The sequence below is a fragment of the Lissotriton helveticus genome, chromosome 3_2 (genome assembly GCF_964261635.1).
Source record: "Lissotriton helveticus chromosome 3_2, aLisHel1.1, whole genome shotgun sequence".
NCBI lineage: Eukaryota > Metazoa > Chordata > Amphibia > Caudata > Salamandridae > Lissotriton > Lissotriton helveticus.
The window spans coordinates 33,464,889-33,491,190 of record NC_136062.1 but is presented as its reverse complement, the minus strand read 5'-3'; the positions used below and the strand labels follow the sequence as shown (position 1 = coordinate 33,491,190).

General features: G+C 45.9%; 1 protein-coding gene across 6 annotated transcripts in view; it reads right to left on the bottom strand.

Annotated features, from left to right (window-relative positions):
* The window catches only part of ATP8B4 (ATPase phospholipid transporting 8B4 (putative)), a 4,589,528-nt gene that overhangs the window by 3,441,767 nt on the left and 1,121,459 nt on the right, over positions 1–26,302 (bottom strand). For all 6 annotated transcript variants that reach the window (XR_013609828.1, XR_013609825.1, XR_013609826.1 and 3 more), the window contains 2 exons: positions 25,102–25,172; positions 3,407–3,489 (listed from right to left, as the gene is read on the bottom strand). Coding sequence is in view for 2 of the 6 variants with exons in the window: in XM_078684774.1 (XP_078540900.1) it covers positions 3,407–3,489; positions 25,102–25,172 (154 nt within the window). In the remaining 4 variants the exon portion in view is untranslated. The remainder of the gene's footprint in view (positions 1–3,406; positions 3,490–25,101; positions 25,173–26,302) is intronic.

Here is a 26,302-nt window from a genome sequence, read left to right as displayed (position 1 = left end):
AGGGGACTGGCTCTACAGCACCCTTAAGGAGCATTTGATGAACCTCAAGCCGCAGGGGACGCAGATGTTTTGATGGGATGGCAGCAGGGGGCTTGGATGGAGGGATTTGTGTGAATTCCAAAGTATGGCCCGATCTGATGTTATCCTGGACCAGTTCTGAAGGTATTGTAACACCTTGCCTCCTACCGATGATCTTTTGGGGAAGAGCCAGGAGGCCGCTATTGTCTCTTGGACGTATCACGCCCTTGGCGAGCCTGCTTCCCTCTGTTATTAGGTCTCGATAAATCTGAAGACTGGCCCTGCCTTTATTGATAAGGTTGGCGGTATTGTTGTGAACTTGAGCCACAGGATGAGTACCTTTGCTGTTGATAAGAGTCTCTGTTGGTGCTTTTGCCTCCGGAACCTCTAAAAGGAGCCTTACGGTACCTAGTTGTCTCAGTATCTTTTTTAATATCTTGGAGAGTGCCATCTATCAATTTCCCGAATAATGCTTCTCCATCAAAAGGAAGATCCAGGATTGTGTTCTGGATTTCAGGTCTAAACCAAGTCGCCTTAAGCCACCCCTGGCGACGAAGGACCGCAGCACCAGCCAAAGAGCGGAATGCCGTTGTGGCAATGTCCATTGCACAGTCAATGATTTCCATCGACGTAGCCTCACCTTCTTGCAAAACTTTTTTAGCCTCTGTTTATAGCCTCTGTTTTTGCCTCTGGAGGAAGTTGCTCCAAGTATGGCGAAACATCACACCATAGTTGGCGATCATATCTCCCCAATATCGCCAAGGCATTAGCTGCCCGCACTAATAGACTCGCCATGGAAGAGAATATTTTTCCGGCATTATCTAACCTCCTGCCATCTTTATCTGGAGGAGTTGTCAATGGAGCTGTGGGGTTGCGTGACTTTCTCTGCGGCGCTTGAGAAATAACCGAGTCCGGTCTCAGATGTCCCGTCAGAGATGCCGGACCATCTTCAGGTGCTTTATATTTCCTGTCGAGGCGCGGTAGCACAGGGACCACCGTCGCTGGATTTTTCATTGCCTTAAGACCTTCATCCCAAAGATGCTGGACAATAGAGATAGATCTTGTCGTCTTCTTATGAGGCTCTTTAAAATCGTACAAGAAACATTCTGTGGTAACAGAGGGCATAGACAGTTCGAATCTCCCAGCCGCCCTTTCCATTAGCTTATGAAATCCCCCTATATCAGCTGGTGGGGAGTCCACCGGATCTGGACATGGAGATGCTGGGTCCGGGATGACATATTATCCCATTCGGAATCTTGATCAGTCCTGTCATCAAAATGTTGATCCTCATCCGAGGAATCATCATTGGTGTTCACTGGAATCGAAGACCCCTGTGGAACCGGTGTCTGTGGCCGAGAGATTTCTTGGGCCGGCAATTCTGGTGCAGCCAATGTTGGAGTCGCAGGGACTGGCATGGCTTGAGCAATTGGAGAAGCAGCAGGTTGTGAACACCTAGACTTACTGTCCTGTAGCATACTGTGAAGGTCCTGTAAGAGAGACGATGGTACCGACACCATGTCTTGTCTCGAGTATTGTTGTGGTTGGACAAAATGATGATGATAACCACATTCCTAGTTGTACTCTCCGTCCGAATCTGTCTCTTGGCACTTAACCAGAAGCTGGGATGGGCTGTTGGCATAGCCATAAGAGTCCTGATCATCATCCTCTGATTCATCCTCATCCTCCTCTAAAAGTAGAGCTGGAGGCAAGGGGTAACTCTCCTAGGAGAGGTCATGTCCGGTGTAATTCTGGTCATTGAAATTGTAATCCTTTTCTCCGATGACAAAATCGTCGGCGATCCCGTCGACAATGGTGCTGTTAATACTGCCGTCGTCGGCCTCGTCGACGGAACCATCGTCGTCGATGAAAGAACACTCGACGACGAGATGGGCGTCGTCGATGCCATTGACGACGAGACCGTGGACGCTCCTTCCATCGTTGTCGTCAATGTTGTCGTCGTCGAAGCCTTCGACGACGACACTGTCGTCGTCACCACCGTCGACGAACACTTCGTCATCACCGTCGTCGTCGACATCCTCGTCGCTGTCGACGTCGACACCCTCGTTGACAACGCTGTCGTTGTCGGAATCTTCGTCGACACCGCTACAACTGCCGTCGTCGACGTCGATTGCTCCGTGGACGAGCACGTCAACTGTACCTTTTTAAGCTTAGGCTTCAATGTCTTCGCAGACGGAGCCTCCGTCGACGACGCCTTCATCGCCGACGACTTGGAACTTCTGTCAGACTTTCCAGAAGACTGAGAAGAGGGTTTCTTGAAGGCTGGAACAGTCTTCATACCCAAAGAAGGCGTAGATGGTCCTACCCTCTCCTTTTTACCATGGTGAGGAGATTCGACTGGACCTTGGCTCTCAGACTCTCTGGGGGTCTTTTAGGAAGCCTTAGAAGGATGCTCCACAGCAGAAGAAGGGGAACCCTCACCCCTTTTGACTGACCTTCTAGCTGATGACGCTGAAGAAGAGTCCTCATCACTGGAGACTGTGTCCGTCCTGGACTTCAATTTCTGGAGCCATGTAAGAAGCCTACCCTCACGATCCCGGAGGGTCTTGGTTGAAAAAAAGTGGCAGATCTTGCAGTCCGCAGCTTTATGATCAGGATAGAGGCAGTAGATGCAATCCTTATGCTTATCCTCAACAAATAGCCTTTTCTTGCCACAGGTGGAACATGGTTTGAAAAGGGCCTTCTTCTTTTCTTTATCTGACATCCTGGAAGGAACAGCCAACAACTTGAGAGAAATCCGGTAGAAAAAACTACTGAAAGAGTAGAGATTGAGCAGAGCTCAAAGGAGACTCCCTAAGCACAACGTGCGGTAGAAAATCTGAGGCTCTGAGGTTCCTTCAGGAGGGTTCTAAGGGGTGAGGCTTTCTGATTGGCTGATGCCTAAGTTTGGTCTCTTTTACAAAAAGAGGCGGATATGATACAAAAGGGAATGATTCCTAGGCCTTTTTCTTTCTCTTTTGTACCTACTGATATTTTATTTTGTTACCAAGACTCCCATTCCGACGAAGGGGAATGATACAAAAGCATGGGAATCTATCAAAGTTCCAATACTGGGGCAACTGTGAGATATGGGAGACTCAGTGGCTTCTCTACACATTTTGCAGGAGAGCTCCATCATGTCAGTTACCCCTCTGGTTTCAACGTTTCGTTCCTAGATCCAAAGTAACAATTTTGGTGTGTGACATAACAACCGTGCCCTTGTTCTACAAGACTAGTATTTTGGGAAACAAACAGGAGAGTACACAGTTTGTATCACATGTTAACGTTCCAAGAAATAAACAGCGTGTTAGCTCTGTGGGTACACGTTTCTGTTTGTCTACCCTGAACACACTCATAGCTCTTTCAAAGAATAAATGTTGGCATCACCTACCATCAAATCGTGCAAGTCCTGTGATATCTGTACCAAGCTCTTCTGTTATGGGTAAAGCTTGACGTACCTTCAAGTTTGTTTCACTGCAAAAATAGATAATGACATGTTATAAGTGATATAATGATAATGACATAATGATATCATATGAATGGGGATAAGGAGTGCATTGGCAACTTTTTGGGAGCAATTGGTTTCTAATTATATAATGTTGTGTATTTTTTTGTATTAATTCTTTTAAACATATAATATTTGCCCATTTCAAAAATACTGGGCTACTTTGTTGATATTTTCTCATGGTGTGGTTTTGAGTGGAGTGGCATGGTGTAGAGTGGTGTGGAGTGACGTAGATTAGCGTAGAGTTAGGTGGAATACAGAGCCTTAGAGTGGCTACAGTAGAGTGGCAGTGAGTGCAGTAGCGTAGAATACAGTTCTGCAGGGTAGAGTGGCGTATACTACAGTGGGGTACAGTACAGTGGAGTAGAGGGGTGCAGACTAGAGTGCAGTAGAGAGCAGAGGCACAGAGTACAGCGGTGTACTGCGCAATGGGGTACAGTACAGTGGCAGATAGTGCAGAGGCTTTGAGTAGACTGGCTTAGAGTGCAGTAGAGTAGAGTATAGTACAGTGGCATAGAGTGACTTAGAATGTAGTGGAGTACAGTAGCTTGGAGAGAACTACAGTAGAGTGGCATAGAGTACAGGGATGTGGAGTAGATTGCCAATGATGAGGGCCCCTTACTCTACGACAAAGACAATATACGAAGCATCCTCGACCGTTGACAGGACATTGCCCTCATCCTGCTCAACCTCTCCACTGCTTTCGACACCATCTCCCACCACACACTCATCACCAGATTACACACAGTGGCAATACAAGGACCGGAACTCAAATGGATAGCTTCCTTCCTACGTGGAAGAACACACTAGGCTCTCGACGTTCACAAGAGCCCAGGGGCCTCATCAGCTAAGTCCCACAGGGATCATCACTCAGCCTCCTCACTTTTCACCATGAATATGACTCCTCTGGCAAGCATCATTAGATTGCATGGAATCAACATCATCTCTTGCGCCAACACCCAGCTTATTTATTTCCTCTCATTCGACAACATCACCACTGAAACAAACTTCAACCAATGATGGTTACTGTGCAGGGTTTGGTGTAACAGGCTATTGGCGCTCAAACAGGTGGCTAATGAGGGTGACTACGTAAAAGGGTGTCGTTTAGAAGTATGGTGCTGCCAGGAAAGGGGAAACACCCAGAACCCCTAAGAAAATCAGGAGCAAGGCCCTGACCTATATAATGAGATACAAAACCTGGGCACACATATGATTATTAACAATGCATAAAGTAGTAAGTAAATGTAGTCGACACCGGATTTATATTTTGCACATTTTATACGTGTAGATGATCTTTAAGATAGACAAACGCCAGCCGACACGTGTTTCGTCAAAGGACAGTGCCTATGACTCTTCAGGGCTCAAAAGCGTCATAATGGTATCAGAGGTCCGGTGATAATACCAACCCGGAAGCGGGTAACAAATATGAGGAAAGCAAGGTATTAGGAAGTGGTCAAAAGGGCGGGTGCGTCCGGGACCACGGAGGAATCTGTGAAAGCAGAACTCCTCCTGTCAACGTCTCTTCGGTAAGAGTAAAAACCGAGCAACCAATGCATGGCCAGACTGGCCTACTAGATGAAAGAAAACTGCCTCAATCTTAATAATGACAAAACCGTAGTGCTAATCTTTGGGAATAAGAGCTTACCGTGGGACTCCACTTGGTGACCCGCTGATGCGGGACCCACACCCACCTCAACCGACTACTCTAGGAACCTAGGCCTCATTCTACACACCAACCTCACCATGAAGTCCCAGGCTAATGCCGTCAACTCCCCATGCTCAACATCCTCCGCATGTTATGTAAAATCTGTAAGCGGCTCCCGCTAGACCCCAGAGTTACCTTCACACTGGCCCTAATCACATGCAGATTGGACTACGGCAACTCACTCTATGCCGGCATCCCAACCCACCTCCTTCACATTCTTCAAATCATCCAAAACATTGCAGCCAAACTTGAATTCAATCTCCCATATCAAACCCACAGCACTCATCAGAGAGCCCCCATTCAGAAGCACTGCCACTTCGAACTTCTCACACTCGCATTCAAGTCACTGCACAATGCTGGACTCGCATACCTCAATCAACAGCTTCACTTCCAATAACTCCCCAGGCAACGACACTAAGCATCACTCTACCTCACTCACACACACACCTGCTTCCAAAAAAGCAGTACATAAGGTCAGTCAGTCTCCTACCAAGCTGCCAAATCCTGGAACGAACTACCCAAGCATAATCAGGGCCTCCTTCTCACTTCTTGAATTCCGTAAGAAGATGAAGAGTTGGCTATTCAACCAGTCTTCCTGCAGTACCATCGAGACTGCCTGCATTCAGGCCGTGCCTCACCACATGCTTACACTCACTCAGCGCCTGGATAACCTCATGGCTGACAAGCATTGCTCTACAAATCCACCTTTCTTTACATGACATACCCACTGTAGTTAGTCTAGAGCCAGGACAGAGGAGGCAGGAAGCCTGTGCACTTCAAAAGCAATCATCTAGAAACTTCTCCCACTTCAAAGAAGATACCAGGTATAAATATTTGACTTCAGATAACAACTCTTCAGTACACTTCTGGACCTGTGGAGACTCTGCCAGGAAGGACTGTGCCCTGCTGGACTACGGTCTACCTAGACAGCCGCCTTATTGAATTGTTGCCCTCCTTCCAGAGTCAGAGGGATTTGCACATGTACCTAAACTCAGGACTCCCAGAGTGACTACAATAGCTAGTCTTTTGGCCTCCAGCTCAGAGCCACTGAGACATCACAGGCTCCCAACCACCTGACCCAGCACCCAGATCCAGCTACAGCAAGCACCTGACCCCCAAGTGGTGCCCCTCAGGTCCTAATACTTAATGAAGCCTCAGAGAGGCTGAATTGAAATTTTGGGCTCTTCGCAACCACAAATGGGCCAGTGGGTGCCAAAAACCTTGTCACTTGCGCAGCCCGCTAATGCGAAGTTCCATCAATCTGACTCTTTGCACTACCTTGTCAACAGCTCATGAGCAGCGACAAAAAAACCTCTTTACACTATATAGTGATGCCTATCTGCAGCGCTTCTCTGCTCCACACACCCCCCTCCACCGCGAACGGGACTCTTTGCACTGGACTGAGAGGTAACTTTTCAGCAGGACTAACTTGATCCATGCATCCGACCCATGCTCCATTGCAGTCGGCTTGAACTTGTGACTGTCTCCCATTCTCTCAATACCAGATAGCCACGAGTGGCGCTTTGGGCTTTTTTTGAGCTATTCTCACCTAAATCTTTTTAAATTGCTTATCTCCAAATCTACTGATTAGATTTTTGTTGATTTAGTCTTGTTTCTTTTCTTAAAAGTCACTCTATTTGTTCTCATTTCATGCGGGATCCTTTTTGTGTGGTGTTTTCATTGTATTACAGTTTGAAGTGTTGAACAAATATTTTATACTGTGCATCTTAGTTAAGCCTGACTGCTCTACGCCAGGCTACCAGAGAGTTGAGCACAGGTTAATTTGGGGTTTGCTTGTGACTTCACCCTGATATGGGTTGTGGTTACTGCTTGAGTAGGGTTTCAATCCTATCAACCAGTAACCCAATTTCTTACAAACACGTATAGGTATAATTTTCAGACCACCACAATGCACAATAAGAACTACGTGTGGAGTACATCACTTTATGAGAGGATATTAATTCTGAACATTTGTATAAACAGTGATTTTTGTGCCATAATCCTGATACAGCAGCTTGTCCTAAAGGTCCAGGGACCTTATGCATAGTCACATGTTCATGTGTGGTTTACCATGGCCAGAGTGGGTCATAGCAAGAGCTTTGTTCACTGAAAAGTGTTTCGAGATAGAGGCTACACTCCTACTGCTTCAACGCCATAGAGTACCAAAACAGTAGAAGTGCTGCAAAATCTGGTATTTTCCAGGTAGAACCACACGTAAATGGTCCATCAAAATCTGTGTAGGCTGCCATTGTGAGAACAATATGCAGCAGTAGGTGCAACAGTGATGAACAATAATAATGAAATAATTAAGCAACAAAGATATCATGAGCCCATTACTTGCACCTCCCTCAGCCTCTGACTACATCAGGACATTTGCGCAAATACACGAGGGCCCGCTGTTCCCTGATTGGCAGCTCCTTTTGCAGCTTTGCCGCATGATGCTCCTAATTGACTGATCCCGCTCTGTGTCACTGCTGACCTGCTTACAAAATAAATATCACTAAAGACACAATTTACAGTGTAAACAGGCAAACAATTGCAGAGGAAAGGAATACAACAATACAGGTCCAACAGATAACAGGAACAGAAATTGCAATAAATGCTTCCCTTTTAATATGTGCAAAGGACAAGCGTCGACTGCCTTTCGCCCTATTCAGTTTATAAGGTCATCATCAGAACAGACTAAATACTTTTTGAAGCAACCAATCGATGTAGTTTGTATGTTCTGAATCAGACGTACTCTGACGTAATCAAACCAAGGACCCTGCATGAATAATTCTACTATACCGGGAATCCAGCCAAGAAAATTAAACAGCACGCATACAATTCACAGTGCCCACATAGATACTGGTGCAACTTTAAAACCGGCCCACTAAAGATTCAAAATACTCAAAGGGTGGGCGGAGCTCGTGGCACTCGGAAAGCTCCGCACGATTCAGCAGAGTTGCGTGAGCGTGCGGAGTATAATTAAATAGAATATATACTGGCACAAAAACAAAATTCATGTTTTATATGGTACCTTTGGTCACTAGATGGCAATGTTTACAAGCGTGCCGGCTGGTGGTGCTCTCCTGCTGCTGTTGGTTCATTCATAGTCATACTTCACTATTGCAACCGTATTTGAAATAGAATAAGGTTTCTTTTACCTGCTCTGCCACAGCTCTGAAGACTAAGGGCCAGATGTAGGTGGCTTAAAACCGGTCGTTAACGCCAAAATTTGGTAAATTTCAGGGTTACCAACCGGTATTTAGCCATGTGCAATGTAGGTATTACCGAATGCCATCGGTAATATTGAATCGGTAAAATTTCAGGGAAAGCAGTTACCGATTCCTTATTTACCGATCGGCCGACACCGAAACACCAACATACCAAATCGGTAACAAATCGCTAATGCGATGTACATAAAATCGGTAATACTGAATTTGTCAAAAATCGGTATTTAAGAATCGGTAATTACCACTGACCCAGAGCAGGTGGTAATCAGGAGCAGTGCATAAAAACAGCCCCAAAATGCAACAGTGTGAACACAATGGCGGCCCTCTACGTCATAGCAAGGCAGCTACGTTTGCGAGCAGCAGGACTGAGGGTCTGGAGACAGGAAGAGCGTGTGTACAGACTGCGTGTCACACTGTTACAAATGACTGAGGCAACAATACATGAGAGGTACAGGCTACACCCACAAACCATCCTAGACATGATACGGGACCTGCACCCATGCCTGGAGCATCAGACATCAAGGGCGTACGCCATACCAACACATGTGCAGGTGTTCTGTAGCCTGCACCTACTCGCATCAGGAAGTTACCAGGGTGTGATAGCTGCGGCAGGTGGTCTGTCACAGAGTTGCTTGTCCCGTTTATTCAACTCCTTTTTGTATGCCATGATGCAGAGAATGCATCACTACATAAGCTTCCCCAGCACACAGGCAGAATTGCAGAAGACAAAGCTGGATTTCTACCAAAAGGCTCAGTTCCCACATGTTATAGGGTGCATTGATGGGACCAACATACCAACCTGCCCACCTGCAGCTACAGAATACATATACCGCAACCGCAAATCCACTCATTCCATCAACGTGCAAGTGATATGTGATGCAGACTACATCTTTACTGACATGGTGGCCAAATTTCCAGGGAATACCCATGGCTCCTACATATTGAGGAACAGTGGGATCTACACCAGTCTGGCTGCTGGTGAATTCGGAGAAGGATACCTGCTAGGTAAATCAATGTGACACACCCTGATGTATACCTGGATGAATGTATTGGTGACTCAAATTATTGGCACTTTCTTTCCCATTTAGGTGACAGCGCATATGCCGTGCGGTCATTTATCCTAACTCCATACCTCAACCCATCCACCCCAAGTGAGAGGAGATACAATGTGGCAAATAAAAGCACACGCAACATTGCGGAGCGCACCTTTGGACTACTAAAAAGCAGGTTCCATTGCCTCCACAAAAGTGGAGGCGCACGTCAGTACCGCCCCATCGTCTGTTGCAAAATAATAGCAACATGTGCAATGCTGCATAACCTTGCCACAAAGAAAGGAACAGCAATGGAACTAACTGACTCTAAGGACGAGGGTGAGGACTGTCCAGAGCCAGAGCAGCAGCAGGTGTGGCAGCAACACCAGATGGGAGACACAGACGGGCTGAGATAACACGCAACTATTTCTGAGTGAGTAAGGAGACATAGCCAATTACTGTATTTGAGTAATGGTGTTTAATGATCAGAGCACACCACCAAGATCAAAAGCAGTGTCCATACAAACATGGGTTACATCACCCATTTCAGTACAACTATATCATGGCTGGCTCTACTTCTTGCACCCACTCGCTGCACTGCCACGTTCCTTTGCCCCACTGTCCGCACTGCCAGTCTGTCCAGGGCCAGCGGTGTCGCATTTGCTGTGCCTCCTGGTCTCTGTGGGAGAGGGAGTGATGCTACTACGGCTAGTAGCCTCCTCACTTTCACCCCCATCCGCTATAGTGGCCACCTTGTCTGTTTGGAGCACTTCAAGTGCAGTGGTCACTGTGACCAGCCCCCTAGCCACATCACGACTGCAGTTTGCCATCTCCTCCTGCATGGCCACAGAGTGTCTGCACATGAGAGAGGTTTCAGTGGACAGGCGGTTCACTGCCTTGGTGTAATTATCCAGTTTCTGCCTCTCCCTGCGCCTAGACAGACGGTCCTCGACTAACTTGCCGCAGAGCAGCCTCACAGCCTCGGCCACGTCACTCATGCCCTCAGCCATGGTGGTGTTCATGGCACTGATGCCCTTCTCTATGCAGTGCATGTGGGCATTCATGTGTGCCATCTCCAGCTGCTCTGACCTGATTGCTCTCCCTTGCAGGCGATGGACCTTCAGCATGTTACCTTCAAGCCCAGCATACACACTGTCATCTTCGTCCTGGAAGTGAGGACTGGCTGCCCTTGCCCTGCAGCGTCTGGAAGATGTGTGAGCGCGCTCTGTTGGGGACTGTGATCCTGCCCTGGTGGCATCCTCAGCCACTGTTGTCCCCCTGTGCTGTCCTCCTCGGACACCTCCATCTGCTGGAGGGTGGCCACTGCATGCCTCCTGCCTGTTGGTGGCGTTGATTGTGGCGGTTGTGATGGTGGTGGTGGTGGTGACGTTGATGGTAGCTGTGGTGATGGTGATGGTGGTGGTGGTGGCATTGATGGCAGTGGTGGTGGTGGTGGGGTGGTGGGGTGGTTGGTGTGCCCTGCAGGCGACTGGTCCTCCTCCTCTTGTCTCCTCTCTGACCTGGGTGCCTTTCCTCTGCTCCCCTCTGCTGCACTGCGAGATGGCTCGCCTGTGAAGACAGAATGTAGATATGCTCACTTATCTGGCAGCATTTGCATTGTAATAAATGTAATGCCTGCCAATCACACGGAATGTCCTCTGCTTGCTAATTACTAATTGGTGTCAAATGCCTTTGGGTTTGCTGGATTGACTGTTCTTACATGTGTTACCTCTGACATCTCCCATAATGCATTGCAGGTTATGAGTAAAACATGTACTGGAGTGGGAGTCCCTATGCCTCTCTGGGGATTGGGTGTAGGGAGGGGGTGCACAGCATGCTGTGAATGCATCTTACCTTGTTTGTTGGCAGCTCTGGCTGAGTTATCTGCGTGGCCAACCCCACTCACACTCTCCGGCTGGAGGGTGGACTCAACAAGGAGATCCAGAGCAGTTGGAGCAGGTGCTGTGTTCCTCCCTCCACCAGTTTTGCTGGCCTGCTTCTGCCTCTCTGCCATCCTTGCCTTAGCAGTCTTCCTCAAATTGTACCATCTTTTTTTAAGATCCTCAATGGAGCGCTGGGGGACTCCGATGGCATTGATTTTGTTCTGCATTGCAAGACAGATCTGCCTTTTTTGAGACTCTGGCACATGCAGGGCCTGCTTTCCAAACAACCTGTCATGGTCCTTGGGGACATCTTCAATGAGGACCTCCAGCTCCCTCTCGCTGAATTTCTGTTTTCTTTTCCTTTCACCTCCCTCCTTCTCCCTCTCCTGGTTTTCCATTTTGCTTGGTTTTGGTTGCAAAATAAAGCTGTGTTGCTCCTGGCTTCTCTGCTCTGATCCATGCCTCACAGTCAGCTCCAGGTTCAGTGCAGCTGCTTGGGTGTGGCAACGTCCTGTTTGGGAGGTAATGGAGATGCGCAGGATTGGCTGATTCCACAATTACCTACTTTTTTAATTACCGAATCGGTATTTACCGGTTCGGTATTGGGGATTCGGTATTAACGATTCAGTAGTGGGGATTCAGTATTTTTTTTTAAGTATCCATTCCGAATCGCAATTTTTTAGCGATTTATACCGATTTGGTAATTTTTACCTATTCATTATGTACATCAGAAATACCGAGTCCTTAATAACGAATCGGTAAAATTTGCAATTAAAGAATCGTTTTTTCTGGATTACCTACATCTAGCCCTAAGAGACAGGAGCCATCCTTGGCAACGGTCTTCTGGTAAGCCAGGTACCGGTCCTTTCACTGCCTCCCTTGTCAGCTGCTCCTTTTTCCCTCCTGTGATCCCCTGATCTCCCAGCTAGCACCGGTGACCTTCATCTTTGCCCTGGACTTCACAGACTCCCCACTCGCATTGATGCCGGGGTGCATGCACTATGCATACAACCTCACATGGGTGCTTGCTGCAAGCACACCGCTCTCCCCATCTTTCATTGTGACTGATTATATAATTTATGTGCGAGTTGACCCTGGTGGTAAAGATGAGGCTGCTAGGCCCTGAGGCACACCTTGCCTCATCCGCCATCACCCGCTGTAGTACAGTGGAAACGGTGGGATTATTGCCCCCAATAGAGCGCTGGCACTGGGTTGATCGAGTGCTCGCTGATCAGGAAACAGGAAAAGAAGTTCATTTTCATTTTCCCAGGCACACAAAGACGGCGCCATGAGAAATGTAGTCCTGATGAGGATTGTGTGGACCTACGCATGCACACAGATGGAAGGCAGCAGAAGCCCAGTTTAATTGGATTGGTTGGTGCCTTGGCGGGTGGCAAACTCCACTCCGTGGATGGAGGGCAGAGTTTTTGCCTGAACTCCGCATTCCAACCGGAGCTCGGAGTAGGAAATCTCTGCAACCTCTGCCCGCCCTGACACAATACATAAAGCATGTAGACTGCCCAATGAATCAATCGATCATTTGCACCACTCCCCGTCAATGCGGTCCGCGTTCATGCTTCATGTGCTTTGAATCTCAAATGGGCCAGCTTTAAACTTACACCGGTATCTATGTGGGCACTGCGAATTGTACATGTGCTCTCTAAGTTTCTTGACTGTATTCCTGGTTTTGCAGAATTCTTCATGCGGGATCCTTGGTTTGATTACATCTCAGTACGTCTGATTCAGACCATACAAACTACATAGATTGATTGCTCAAAATATTTTTTTGCATGTCCTTATGATGACCATATAAATTGAATAGGTCAAAATGCTGTCAACGCTTATCCTTTGCATATAGGAAGCATTTATTGCAATTTCTGCTCCTGTTATCTGTTGGACCGGTTTTGTTGTATTTCTTTACTCTGCCCTTGTTTCTCGGATTACACTGAAAATTGTATCGTTACTGATGTTTATTTTGTAACTGTGTGAGCACCTTTGGTGTACTGCATATTTATATTGTTGTATAACTGTTTTTTTATTAAAAATATGTTTTTGCATTAATAATTCTTTTTTTGATCTATTATGTTGGGTACCTTCTCATGATTTTTGTGGTTGTTTATGTATACTGGCTTTTAATTTGATTCTCTTTTATTTATGTAAAACTTTGATACTTTATCGTTGCATTTCTGTAACTTTTACTTGAACCACTGTATTATAATATTTATTGAGCCCAGGTTCGGTATTAGGGCTGCTCCTTTTTGATGTAACCCTCATATACAGATCAGACATTTATTAAAAGACATAGATCAAATCAGGCTTGTATCAAGGTTGGATCTTCCTGCGGAATTGATAGAATTAAGTAAATGCAGATCTACTGCTACTGAATATCAACCCTCAGGCACAATACTATTAATGAAACCTGTCAGAAGGCTCGGGATAGGTGGCAGATTTAAGAGAATCTCCAGCTCTCAGCAGTGGCTGAAATAAGTTAAATAAGTTAAATGTTAGTTCATAGAAAGGGGCTAATTTTAGAATAATTCAATTTTATGCCAAATGGCTAATATATAGAACTCCAGTGTTTTCGCATAAAATATGCGCTCAGATACCTGATATAAGCCTTCGGTGCTTAGCAGGAGGTGGTGGTAATTGGATCCACATTATTCGGGGCGTCCCAAAAATAAGAATTTTGGGATGATATTGGGATGTACTGTTTTGTTTTCATAATTCAGAATAGGGGGCAACCATAGATGTACAGACTGCTGCTCTGGGATATTCCCCATATATTATAGAATTAGTCGCCAGATCTTTAATATTGCAGAACTGCCGGACCAAAATTACTCTGACGCTCCAGTAATGGTGGATCAAAATACGGAGAATTTGGGAACTGGAAAAAAGATATGCTTTAAGGTCAGGTTCTTATTCTAAGTATAAGGTAGTGTGGGAGTTTCTCGAATAAGGAGGGGGGGATTGGAGATAAAACGACAAAACACAGACAGCAGGACACTTCAAATTCACTACTGACCTCGAGTCTTGAGCATTATTTGGGCTCCGCACATTCTCTATGGACAAGACGAATGATAAAACTTAACATGACGATTGACATATACGAGTAAGGTGAACACACTACACTATATAATGAGATCCGCGGCACCAAGAAATGAAACGTGTTAGTTTTTTCATAAAAAAGAAATGCTTTTCTCGTGCAAAAAATGATCTTTGGATGAATAAAGGAAGATGATGAACTAAAATCTTGGGAACCTGACTCTTCTTTTCCTGGTGCACCTTCCCTTTGAAGATTTTATGGTTCTCTGGTTCCCAGTGGCACTAAACGGCAGCAAGTGCCGGAAGTGTATGCACAGGACATTAAATTCTACTTGCCGATTTGAGGTGCAAACAGGTGTGGTCCGCCACTGTTGGTTTCTTTTGCGTGTTCAGATGCTCAAACTGCTGCACTGGGATATTCCCCTGATACAAACATTAGTCTCCTACAGCAGAAATGATTATTCATTATAGTATTAGTCGCCAAATCTTTAATATTGCAGAACTGGTGGACCGAAATTACTCTGATGTTCCAGCAATGGTGGATCAAAATATGCAGAATTTGGGAACTTTAAGGTCCGGTTCTAATTCTAAGTATAAGCTAGTGTGGGAGTTTCTCAAATAAGGAGGGGTGGATTGTATTGGAGATAAAACAAAATAAAACAATAGAAAAATGCTTTAATCCTGGAGAAGTCAGGCCAATGTAGAAATGTGCAATACTTATTAATGTTATTTATTATTTAGAGTTGTTAAGAATATGGTTTCGGGCTATAAGACAAACTGATATTCTCTTTTATTAAGATGCATTTTTTCAGTACATGATGCCAGCTTTTACAATAATGTGATTGTTAAAGTCTCCGAAATAAAAATATTTCAAAAACTAAAAATTACCCTCATAAGTCAAACCACAGAAAACGTGGTAAAATCAACTACTTCTTGCATGCTGTAAATTGTGTTTTTAGACAACAGACTGTTTCTGGAGTTTTACACTGGTATCTCTTGGTTTTTAGCGCTGTGTAACAGCTCAGGTGGAGTGGGTAAACAGTAAACAGTTTGAAAGAGGTGTGGTTTGTGTAAATCCGCCTTCCTTGGCACTTGCAGCAAGATCCTGCCGCTGCTGAAAGCAAATTTGCTAAAAGAGTTCCATCTTGGAAGGAGAGAGAGCGGGGACCATGGAGAGGTTAGGGTGAGATAGGCACAAGCACCAACAATAAGAAAGCAAAGACAATGGGGAAGCAAGTAGAAAAAGTCCTTGCTGATGGATGCTGCTCGTACAAAGTGCATTTCAAAAGGAGAAAAAGCTGTAAACTCATTTTCCAAAATTCACATAACGTCAAAACTCCAAGTTCTAAAAGTCACAAGATGTAGTCATTGTAGAAGTCTTGACATGAGGATAGATGTTATAAACGCCTTACAGTAATTGAAAATAAAATAATGTTTATTTGTTGGGCAAATGGTTTGGTAATTGCAAATCTATTGAAATGAATGAGAGTCCTAGGATGCAGTGAAACAGAGTGTATTTAGGGCATATGACATCCTTGTTATGCCCTAAAATAGCAAAGAATTTCAAGCAAGCAGAAAGTAGTACTTCAGCCTCAAGAAACTGATAAAAAGACACTGAGAACAACAGGAAATGGTATGCCACAACCAAATGGTGGACAAGTAAGTGGCAAGCACATGAACGAATGAAAATGAAAGGCGGGATGTAAGCCCGTTTTAAGATTTATATTAAATACAATAGATTGCAAAACCTAGAAAGGAGAAAAAAACAGGATGAAAAAGAAAATGAAGCTAGGAAGTAAAATCAAGAAACAAAGAAAGTAACATTAAATCCAGAGAAACAAGTAAAATAATGAAATCTGGAAAGCTGAGCAAACTTCAAAGCCAATATGTCTCGCCTATACAAGAGGTATTGGCAATGTGTTTTTGTGATGTGGTAAACCAGTGTAGCTGCTGTTCAGCATGGCTAAAAGCTAGTGGTGTGGAGTATCATGGAGTGGGGGAGTAGAGTGTCAGAGTGTATTTTTTGAAGTAGTGTCGCAGTGTGGAGATGGGGGAGTAGAGTGTCATAGATTTGAGTAGAGGAGAGTAGAGTTAAATGGTTCAGTGGCAGAGAGCGTCGTAGAATACAGTGATGTAGAGTGGAGTGGCGTGGAATAGGGTGGAGTGGGTTTAAGTGGATTGAGGTAGTGGGGTGGATTGGACTGGAGTAGAGTGGCGTGGACCTGACTGCGGTAGAGTGGGTGGATTGAGGGGAGTGGTGTGGATTGGAGTGAGGTGGAACGAAATGGGGTGAGGTGGATTGAGGTGGGTGCATAGGATTGAAGTGATAGGTCTAGGGTGTGGTGGATTGGATTGGGTGAGGTGGGGTGGGTTGGATTGAAGTGGGGTTATTTGGAGTGGAATGGGGTGGATTAGATTTGACTGGAGTGGGGTGGATTGGATTGGAGTGGGGTAGGGTAGAGTGTTTTGGGGTGGGGTGGTTTGGATTGGAGTGGGGTGGATTGGATTGGAGTTAAGTGTGGTGGGCTGGGTGTATTGGTGTGGGGCGGGTTGGGTTGGGTTGGTTTGGACTTAACTGGGGTGGGTGGAGGTATAGTGGGGTGGATTGGAGTAAAGTTGGGTGAAATGGAGTGGGTTTGGATGGATTGGGATGGATTAAGTGGAGTGGGTTTGAATGGGGTGGATTGAAGTGGGGTGGATTGCAGTAGGGTGAATTGAAGTGGGGTGGATTGCAGTGGGGTTGATCAGATTGGAGTGGGGTGGATTGAAATGAGGTGGGGTTGATTTGAAATGAGGTGGGGTGGACTGAAATGTAGTAAGGTGCATTGAAATGGAGTGGATTATAGAGGTGTGGAGTGGGGTGGGTTGGATTGGGGTGTGGTGGGGTGAGATTGGATTGGAGCGGGTGGTTTGGAGTGGGGTGATTTGGAGTGAGGTGGAGTGGAATGGGGTGGATCAAATTAGACTGGAGTGGGGTCAGGTAGGGTGGATTACAGTAGGGTGACTGGATTGGAGTTGGGTGGATTGAAATAAGATGGAGTGTACTGAAATGGAGTGTGAGTGGACTAGAATGGGGTGGTTTGCATTGGAGTGGGGTGGTATTGATTGCATTGGGGTGGGGTGCTGGAGGATGGGTGGGGTGCTGGAGGTTGGGGTGAGGTGGGGTGGATTGGAGTGGGGTTGATTGTATTTAGGTGGGGTGGACTGAAGTGGGGTGAACTGGTTTGAGTGGGGTAGATTAGGTGGGATGGGTTGGTCTGGGGTGGAGTGGAGTGGGGAGGAGTGAGTTGGGTGGAATGGAGTGGAAGGGACTGGATTGAGTGGAGTGGAGTGGACTGGATTGAGGTAATTTGGACTGAGAAGGAAAGGATAGGTGAGGGGTGGATTGGAGTGGTGTGGATTTTTTGGAGTGGGTTGAAGTGGGGTGGATTAAACTGGAGAGGAGCAGACTGGGTTTGAGTGGACTGGATTTATGTGGGGTGGATTGTAGGGCTTTGAACTGGAGTGGAGAGGACTGGAGTAGAGTGCATTGGATTGTTGTCGGGTGACTTTAATTGGAGTGGGGTGGGATAGATTAAGGTGGACTGAAATGGACTGAAATGGGGTGTATTAAGGTGAACTGGATTGGAGTGTTATGGATTGGAGTGGGTTGTGTGGGTAGATTGGACTAAGTAAAGTGGTTTGGAGTAAATTGGGGTGGATTGGTTTGGAGTGGTGTGGATTGTATTGGATGGGATCTGTTGGGTTGAACTGAAGTGGGGTGGACTGGAGTGGGTGGGGTGGACTGGAGTAGGGTGAGGTTGATTAGATTGGGGATGGGTGGATTGGATTGGGGATGGGTGGATTGGATTGGGGATGGGTGGGTTAGATTGGGGATGGGTGGTTTAAAGAGGGGTAGATTAGGATTGGATTGGGGATGGGTGGATTGGATTGGGGATGGGTGGGTTAGATTGGGGATGGGTGGTTTAAAGAGGGGTAGATTAGCGTTGGGTGGGGTATTTTAGAGTAGGATTGGGCAGTGTGGCAGATGAGAATGGGATGAATGGGGTAGATGAGAATGGGTATATGAGAGTGGGGTAGATTGCATTGTGGTGGAGTGGATTAGAGTGGGGGTGACTTGGAGTGGGGTTAATTGGATTGAGTGGGGTGGATTCGATTGGATTGGGGTGGACTGGAGGGCATTGAGTGGGGTAGATTGGCTTGAGTGGGGTGGACTGAGTTTGGGTGTATTGGATTGGTGCAGGGTGGATTCAGGTGGAGTGGATTAGATTGGGGTGGTGGATTCAGGTGGAGTGGATTAGATTGGGGTGGTGTGGATTGGAGTGGGGTGGATTAAAGTGGGGCAGATTAAAGTGGGGGTGGTATGGATTGGAGTAGGGTCTATTGGAATGGGGTGGATTGGACTGGATGTGAGTGGATTGCATTGAAATGGGTTTGACTGGACCGGAGTGGGTTGCATTGGCCAGGAGTGGGTAGGACTGAAGTGGAGTGGGTTTGATTGGACTGGAGTGGGTAGGGTTGGATTGGATTGAAGTGGGGTAAGGTGGGGTGGGGTGGATTTGAGTGGTTGGATTTGACTGGATTGGAGTGGGGTGTATTAAGGTGTACTGAAGTGGATTGGAATGAGATGTTTTAAAATGGATTAGATTAGAGTCAAATGGATTGGAGTGGGGTGGGTGGACTGAGTTGGGGGTGGATTGGATTGGGATGGAGTGGAATGGGATGGAATGCATTTGAGTGGGTGGATTGGATTGGAGTGGGGGTGGTGGTGGGGTAGGTTGGATTGGGATGGGGTGGGTTGGATTGGAATGGAATGGAATGGAGAGGGGTGGTTTGGACTGGAGTGTGGTGGGTTGGATTTGAGTAGGGTGGGTTGGACTGGAATGGGGTGAATTGAACTGGAGTGGGGTGGGTTAGACTGGAGTTGAGTGAGGTGGATTGGACTAGAGAGGGGTAGACTGGAGGGGTGAGGGGGGTACGGTGGTGAGGTAGAATGGGGTTGGCTGGATTGAATTGTGGTGGGGTGGATTAGAGTGTGGTGGTTTGGAGTGTGGTGGAATAGGGTGAGTGGATGAGAGTGGAGTGGCTGAGAGTGGGGTGGGCAAGATGGGTGGGCAGGAGGGGGTAGACAAGAATGGGGTGGACTGCAATGAGGTAGGGTGGATTAAAGTGGGGTGGATTGGAGTGGGTTGAATTCAATTGAGTGGGGTAAATCGGATTCATGGGGTGGATCGGATGCGGTGGACTAGAGTGAGATGGACTGAAGTCCATTGACTGGGGTAGATTGGATTGTGTGGGGTGGACTGGATAGGAGTGGGGCGGATTGGGTTGGGGCGAACTGGGGTGGATAGGGGTGGGTAGATTGGACTGGATTTGAGTGGAGTGGACTGTAATGGTTTGGACTGAACTGGAGTGGGTTGGATTGGAGTGAGTTGGGTTGGGTTGAATTGGGTATGATTGGAGTGAGGTGGATTAAGGTGGACTGGAATGGATTGGACTGAGGTGGATTAAGAAGGACAAGATTGGAGTGGGGTAGATTGTAATGGAGTGGGTGGATTGGGTTGCAGGGGAAAATATTGAAGTGGGGTGGACAGGAATGGGGTGCAATAGATTTGGGTGGGTGAATTGGTAAGGACTGAATTGAAGTGGGGAGGAATAAAATAGATTAGAGTTGGATGTATTGGAGTGGGGTGGGTGGACTGGGTTGTGGTGGATTGGATTGGGGTGGGCTGGAGTGGATTGGAGTGGGGTGATTGGAGTGCGTTGGGGTGGATTGGAATGCGTGGAATGCATTGGAATGAGGAAGAATTGACTGGAGTGCGTGGATTGGTTTGGAATGGAGTGGAGTAGGTTGGCATGGAGTGGGGTGGGTTGGGTTGGATTGGAATTGGGTGGGGTGGTTTGGATTGAGTAGTGTGATTTGGAGTGGATTGGATTGGAGTAGGGTAGGTTGAACTAGAGTGAGGTGGGTTGGACTGGAGTGGGGTGGATTGAATTGGGTGGGGTGATGTGGATTGGAGTGGGGTACATTGGGCGGGGCTAGATTGGGGTGGACTGGATTGGTGTAGGATAGATTTAAGTGGGATGGATTAGAATAGGTTGAATTGGGATGGAGTGGGCTGAATTGGGATGGACTGGATCAGGGTGAGATGGATTGGATTGGAGTGGGCCGCATTGAATTGAAGTGGAGCAAATTGAACTGAAGTGGGTCACATTGGACTGGAGTGGGGTGTATTGAATTGGAGTGAGGCACGTTGAATTGGAGTGGGGCGCATTGAATTAGTAGTGCAGATTGTTTTGGATTGGAGTGGGGCAGATTCCTTTGGATTGAAGTGGGGCATATTGTTTTGGTTTGGATGGGTTGGATTATAGTGGTGCAGACTTTTTTGTATTGGAGTGGGGCATATTGTTTTGGGTTGGAGTGGGGCCAATTGTTTTGTATTGGAGTCGTGCAGATTATTTTAGATTGGAGTGGCACATATTATTTGGACTGGAGTGGGGCAGATTGCTTTGGATTGAAGTGGGACTGGTTGGAATGGGGTAGATTGTTTTGTATTGGAGTCGTGCAGATTGTTTTGGAATGAAGTGGAGCAGATTATTTTGAATTGCTGGATTGGAGTAGGGCAGATTGATTTAGAGTGGAATGGGGCAGATTGCTTTGGTTTGGAGTGGGCCAGATAGTTTTTCACCGGAGAGGGTCAGATTTGAGTAGGCCAGATAGTTTTGGACTACAGTAGAGCAGATTGGTCTGATTTGGAGTACGGCAGATTGGTCTGGATTAGAGTGGGGCAGATTGTTTTGGATTGTAGTGGTGAAGATGGGAGTGAGGCGAATTGGATTGGGGCAGATTGGAGTGAAGAGATATGTATTGGATTGGAGCGGGGTAGATTGGATTGAGATGTATTGGAATAGTGTAGGGTGGACTGGATTGGAGTGAGGTGGACTGGATTGGAGTGAGGTGGATTGGTTGGAGTGAAGTGGATTGGATGGGAGTTAGGTCGATTGAATTAGAGTGGGGCAGATTGGAAAGAGCATGATTGGAGTGGGGTAGGGTATATTGTTTTAGATTTGTGTGGGGTAGATTTTTTTGGAATTGGAGTGGGGCAGATTGTATTGGATGGGAGTGAGGCAGGGTGTTACAGATTGAGTAGGGTAGATTGGAGTAGGGCAGATTGTTTGCATTGGAGTGGGGCAGATTGTTTTGGAATGGAGTGGAGCAGATCGGTGTGGGTCAGTTTGTTTTGGGTTAGAGTGGGTGAGATTGTTTGTATTGGGGTGGGGCAGACTGGAGTTGGGAAACTTGTTTTGTATTGGAGTGGGGCAGATTGTTTTGTATTGAAGTGCAGATGATTATTTTGGTTCAGGGTAGAGCAGATTGTTTTAGATTGGAGTGGACCAGAGTGCCTTCGACTGGAGTGGGCCAGATTGTGTTTGAGCAGATCGTTTTGGACTGGACTGGGGCAGATTGATTTGGACTGGATTAGGGGAATTTGGTCTGAATTGGAGTGGGGCAGATTATTTTAAATTGAAGTGGGGCAGATTATTTTACATTGGAGTGGGGCAGATTGTTTTGGACTGGAGTGGGGCAGCTTGTTTTTGATTGGAGCGGGGCAGATTGGACTGGGGCAGATTGTTTTGGATTGAAGTGGGCTAGTTCTGAAGGCAGATTGTTTTGGATTGGCAGAGATGGATTGGTTGGAGTGAAGTGGAATGGACTGGAGTTAGGTGGATTGGATTGGAGTTGGGTGAAGTGGATTAGAGTGTGACAGATTATTTTAGATTGGAATGTGGCAGATTGTTTTAGATTGGACTGGGGCACATTGTTTACAAGGGAGTGGGGTAGATTGTTTTGGATTGGAGTGGCACAGATTGTTTTGGAATGGAGTGGGCAGATTTTTTGGTTTGCAGAGGGGCGGATTGTTTAGGATTCAGTGGGGGAGATTGCTTTGGATTGGAGTGAGGCAGATTGTTATCGATTGGGGCAGATTTGAGTGTGGCAGGCTGATTTGGATAGGAGTGGAGCAGAATGCAGTGGAGCACATTGTTTTGGATTGGATTGGCTCCGATTTTTTTGGACTGGATTAGGGAAGATTAGTCTGAAATGGGGTGGGGAATTTGGAGCCGGGCAGATTATTTGGACTTGAGTGGGGCAGATTGTTTTGGATTAGAGTGGGTTAGTTCAGAGTGTGACAGAATGTTTTGGATTGGAGTGCGGCAGAATGGAGTGAGGAGAGGTTGCTTGGGACGGGGTAGATTGGATTGGGCTGGATTGGATTGGTGTGGAGTGCATTTGATTGGGAGGGCGTATTAGAATGGAGTGAGGTGGTATGGACTGGAGTGGGGTGGGTCTCATTGGAGTGGGGCAGATTGTTGTAGATCGGAATAGGGCAGATTATTTGAATTGGAGTGGACTAGGTTATTTTGGATTGGAGTGGGGCAGATTGTTTTGAATTGGAGTGGGGCAGATTGGAGTAGAGCAGATTGTTTTGTATTGGAGTCGTGCAGATTGGAGACAAATCAAAAACTGATTTTTATAGCACTGCTTTTCACCCATGAGGGTATCCAGACACTGGGAGGGGGGGGAGTTGCTGCTGCTGTGGGTGGTCAGTCGAACAGCTTGGTCTTGAAAACATTTCTAAAATCCTGCAGGGTGGGAGAGGTTCAGAGGTGGAGGGGGAGTCTCTTCCAGGTCTCGGATCCCAGGAAGCATAAGGCATAGCCCCGCTACCGGCTTTGGTAAACACGGGTAGAGTGGGCAAGAAAGTGGGAGGCGAAGGGCAGATGTTTGAGGCAGTGGTGGAAGTTAACCCTGTGGTGAATGTAGACTGGTTCTACGTTGTGAAGAGCTTTGTATGTATGGGTTAATATCTTGAATTGCCACCTTTTGTGGACAGTGAGCCAGTGAAAAGTACTGAGGTGAGGGATGATAAGGGCCCTCCTTCGGTGGGGCAGATTGTTTTGGATTGGAGTGGGGCAAATTGTATTGGATTGGAGCGGGGCAGATTATTTTGAATTGGAGTGAGGCAGATTGTTTTGGACTGGAGTGGGGCAGATTGGAGAGGGGGTTGGTTGGGAAGATTGGAGTGTGGTGGACTGGAGTGGATAACGGTGAGTGGAGTGGCCTGGATTTCTCTGGGGTGGATTGAATTGAGTGTGGTGGATTGGTGTGGGGGGAAGTGGGGTAGACTTGCATGGATTGGTGTGAGGAGGCTTTGATTGGGGTGTACTGCACTGCATAATTTCGAAAATTACACATATGAAAGACACATTATCGCTATGCAATATATAGAACAAGATAACTGTCATCTTTTGAGGACAGCTCCCTAGAGCAAAAACAAAATGAGTGGAAAGTGAGAAAAGAAGAACTGACAAAAAAAATAAAGTTAACTATAGAAAATAAAACTTTGCAGTTTTGTTTGTCCAGCTAGGCACGTTTTTGCCAGTCACGACTTCTGTTTGAAAGGCACTGGAATATAAAAAGAACAAAAAAATAGTACCTCAAACACGTCGGGAGCAGCAGATGAGTAATTATTAAAATTAACCAAGCAGTGCTTGGTCCCTGCTCCATACAAAGGAACATAAATTATATTATGCCTGCAGTGATCACTAAGCTGTGAAGAAGAGTGCCAAGCAAGCCAATAAATTGTAAGCACCAGGGCGGGTTCCAAGCTCATTTGGTTAACAGTAGCGCCTTTCAAGCGATTCGCATGCATTAGTGCATATTATTGCAGGCTCAACCCTAAAAAGGAGGAGGAAGGTGCAGAACAAAAGGTATAAGTGAGTTCTCGGAGTTAACCAAACAATTGAAATGGCTTAAAGAAGGTCAACATTTTTTATGAAATAAGCTTGAAATGAAAAATTGAATGTTTAGAGACAAAATTCACAGATGCTTAGTGATTTACGTTATTTCCAACACATTCACAGTTTTAAGATTGTTGATTCCACTTTTCATTATATTAAGCAATAGGGAAAAGTGTGGATTAAATCAGCTCTCCCCATGTTAATAAACTATTACTGCATAACACACAGAATAAACAACAAAAGACACTATAGTACTCAAGTTATTATAGTTTGGGATATCAGATTAAAAATGGCAAGTCACAATAAGAATTGGCCATGGTACAGTATAATTTCAGTTGTATCCTGATGTGCTATTGCCTTTAACTGTAAAATATTTAGTTCTGTATTTGTGCATTGTGTAGCTAGCTCTAGTAGGGAGCAAATATGAGCATTCTAAAAGCTCATGATGGCTGAACTCTACGATTAGTTTTCATGGTCTGGCTTGACAGCGCAGCTGTCGTCAGACAATTATGTGAGTGTTAATAGAGGGGATTTGACTCACGTTAGGACCAGGAGTACATGTTTCAATTTGGAAGAAGTTATGTGGTTTCAGAAAAAGTGCTTGGCCTCCAGAATTGTGATCAATTAAAAAAGAAAGACACAAAACCAAAGATGGGGAAAAAGTGAAGTCCTTGTATTTTGTGAATTATCTGCCGAAGTCTTGCAATGACAAGGGCTCCCCCTCTACCATTCTCGTGGACTCTACCTATTGACCACCCTTTCCCTTTGCAGCAGCTTCTACACTTTAACTGTGTACCCTGGTTCTCTGTCGTGTATTATGGTGCTCCGTGAAGCATAAAGTAATAAACACACTGTAAACGTGTCATTAAACTAACATATTTGTATTTTCAAATTACATACGCACCCATCAAGCTCAGCTGTTTCGATGTAACAGAGACCATGTGGTTCACTGCTAGAGATGAGAAGCAAGTCAGCCTGCAAATCAATAATAATCCAATAGTTATTGAAGGCCAACATCAGAAAGAAAATATAACAGGAACTATAGTTTATTAATGTGAATAACATCTATAATCGATTTTTTGTTTCCTTTGGCTACTCAGCCCAAATCTTCAAAAGTATTGAACATGTTCTATTGTAGACAATATGCATTTACATAGTCAGTGCTTTAAAATAAGCTTTAACCCAATGGTAATGAGGACCAGCCCTAAGCATGTGTTTCTTCTTAAGTATGGAGCTTCCCTTGACCTAGGAGTGTAATGAAACTCAATGGGGCAGCCAGGCCGATTCAGTGGTTTTGGCAGTTTCGGAAGGGGTCAGACTGGCCGTAGCATTCACCAGGCGTTTTCCGGGTGGGCCACAAGGGTGGGGTCACGTTTCTGACCTGTGTGGGCCAGTTTTGTTATTGGGGCCAGTTTTGCTGCTTATCGGCCCCTGAAACAAAAGCGTTAGACTCAGAAACAGTGGCTCCTGTGGACAAGTGACTAATTGATAATAATAACAAGTTACACGATGGCAATGGTACGAGTTAGCAAAAAATATCTGAGAGAGAGCCACAAAATACTCATCTGCGGTAAACAATTTCTGTTTTTATAGCCCAAAAATAAAATAACATTTACAAATAGAAAGCAAATCACAATGGTGAATGGTGTCCCTGTGAAAGTATGAGGAACCTACAGCAAAAAGTGACGTATTCTGTGAAATATTTACGTGGTATCCTTTAAAACACAAAAGCGACCGTTATCAAGTATTCATAATGCAATCAACACTTCAAACAATAAACAAGTGTTGTGTAATGGTTCACTTTTCTAATAGTCGACGGCGTTTCGATCCTGTGTGCGGATGAAGGGTCTCTTCAGGACCTACAATAGTAGGGACACCTACAAGACGAAGGGATAGTGTCAGTACTGGGCTATTGAACGACAATGACGCTGGAATGTAAAGGAGTAGTGTATGAGGTGAAATACCTGAAATATGTTGGCTACTGTCTAATGTGAGAAGTCTCAACGTGCATTAAAGTGAAGAAAAAAACTCACTGTGTGACCTAGTCGGGCACTGTGTGATAGAGAAATAAGGCTCATTAGACCATTGGTTAATGTAGAGCATGA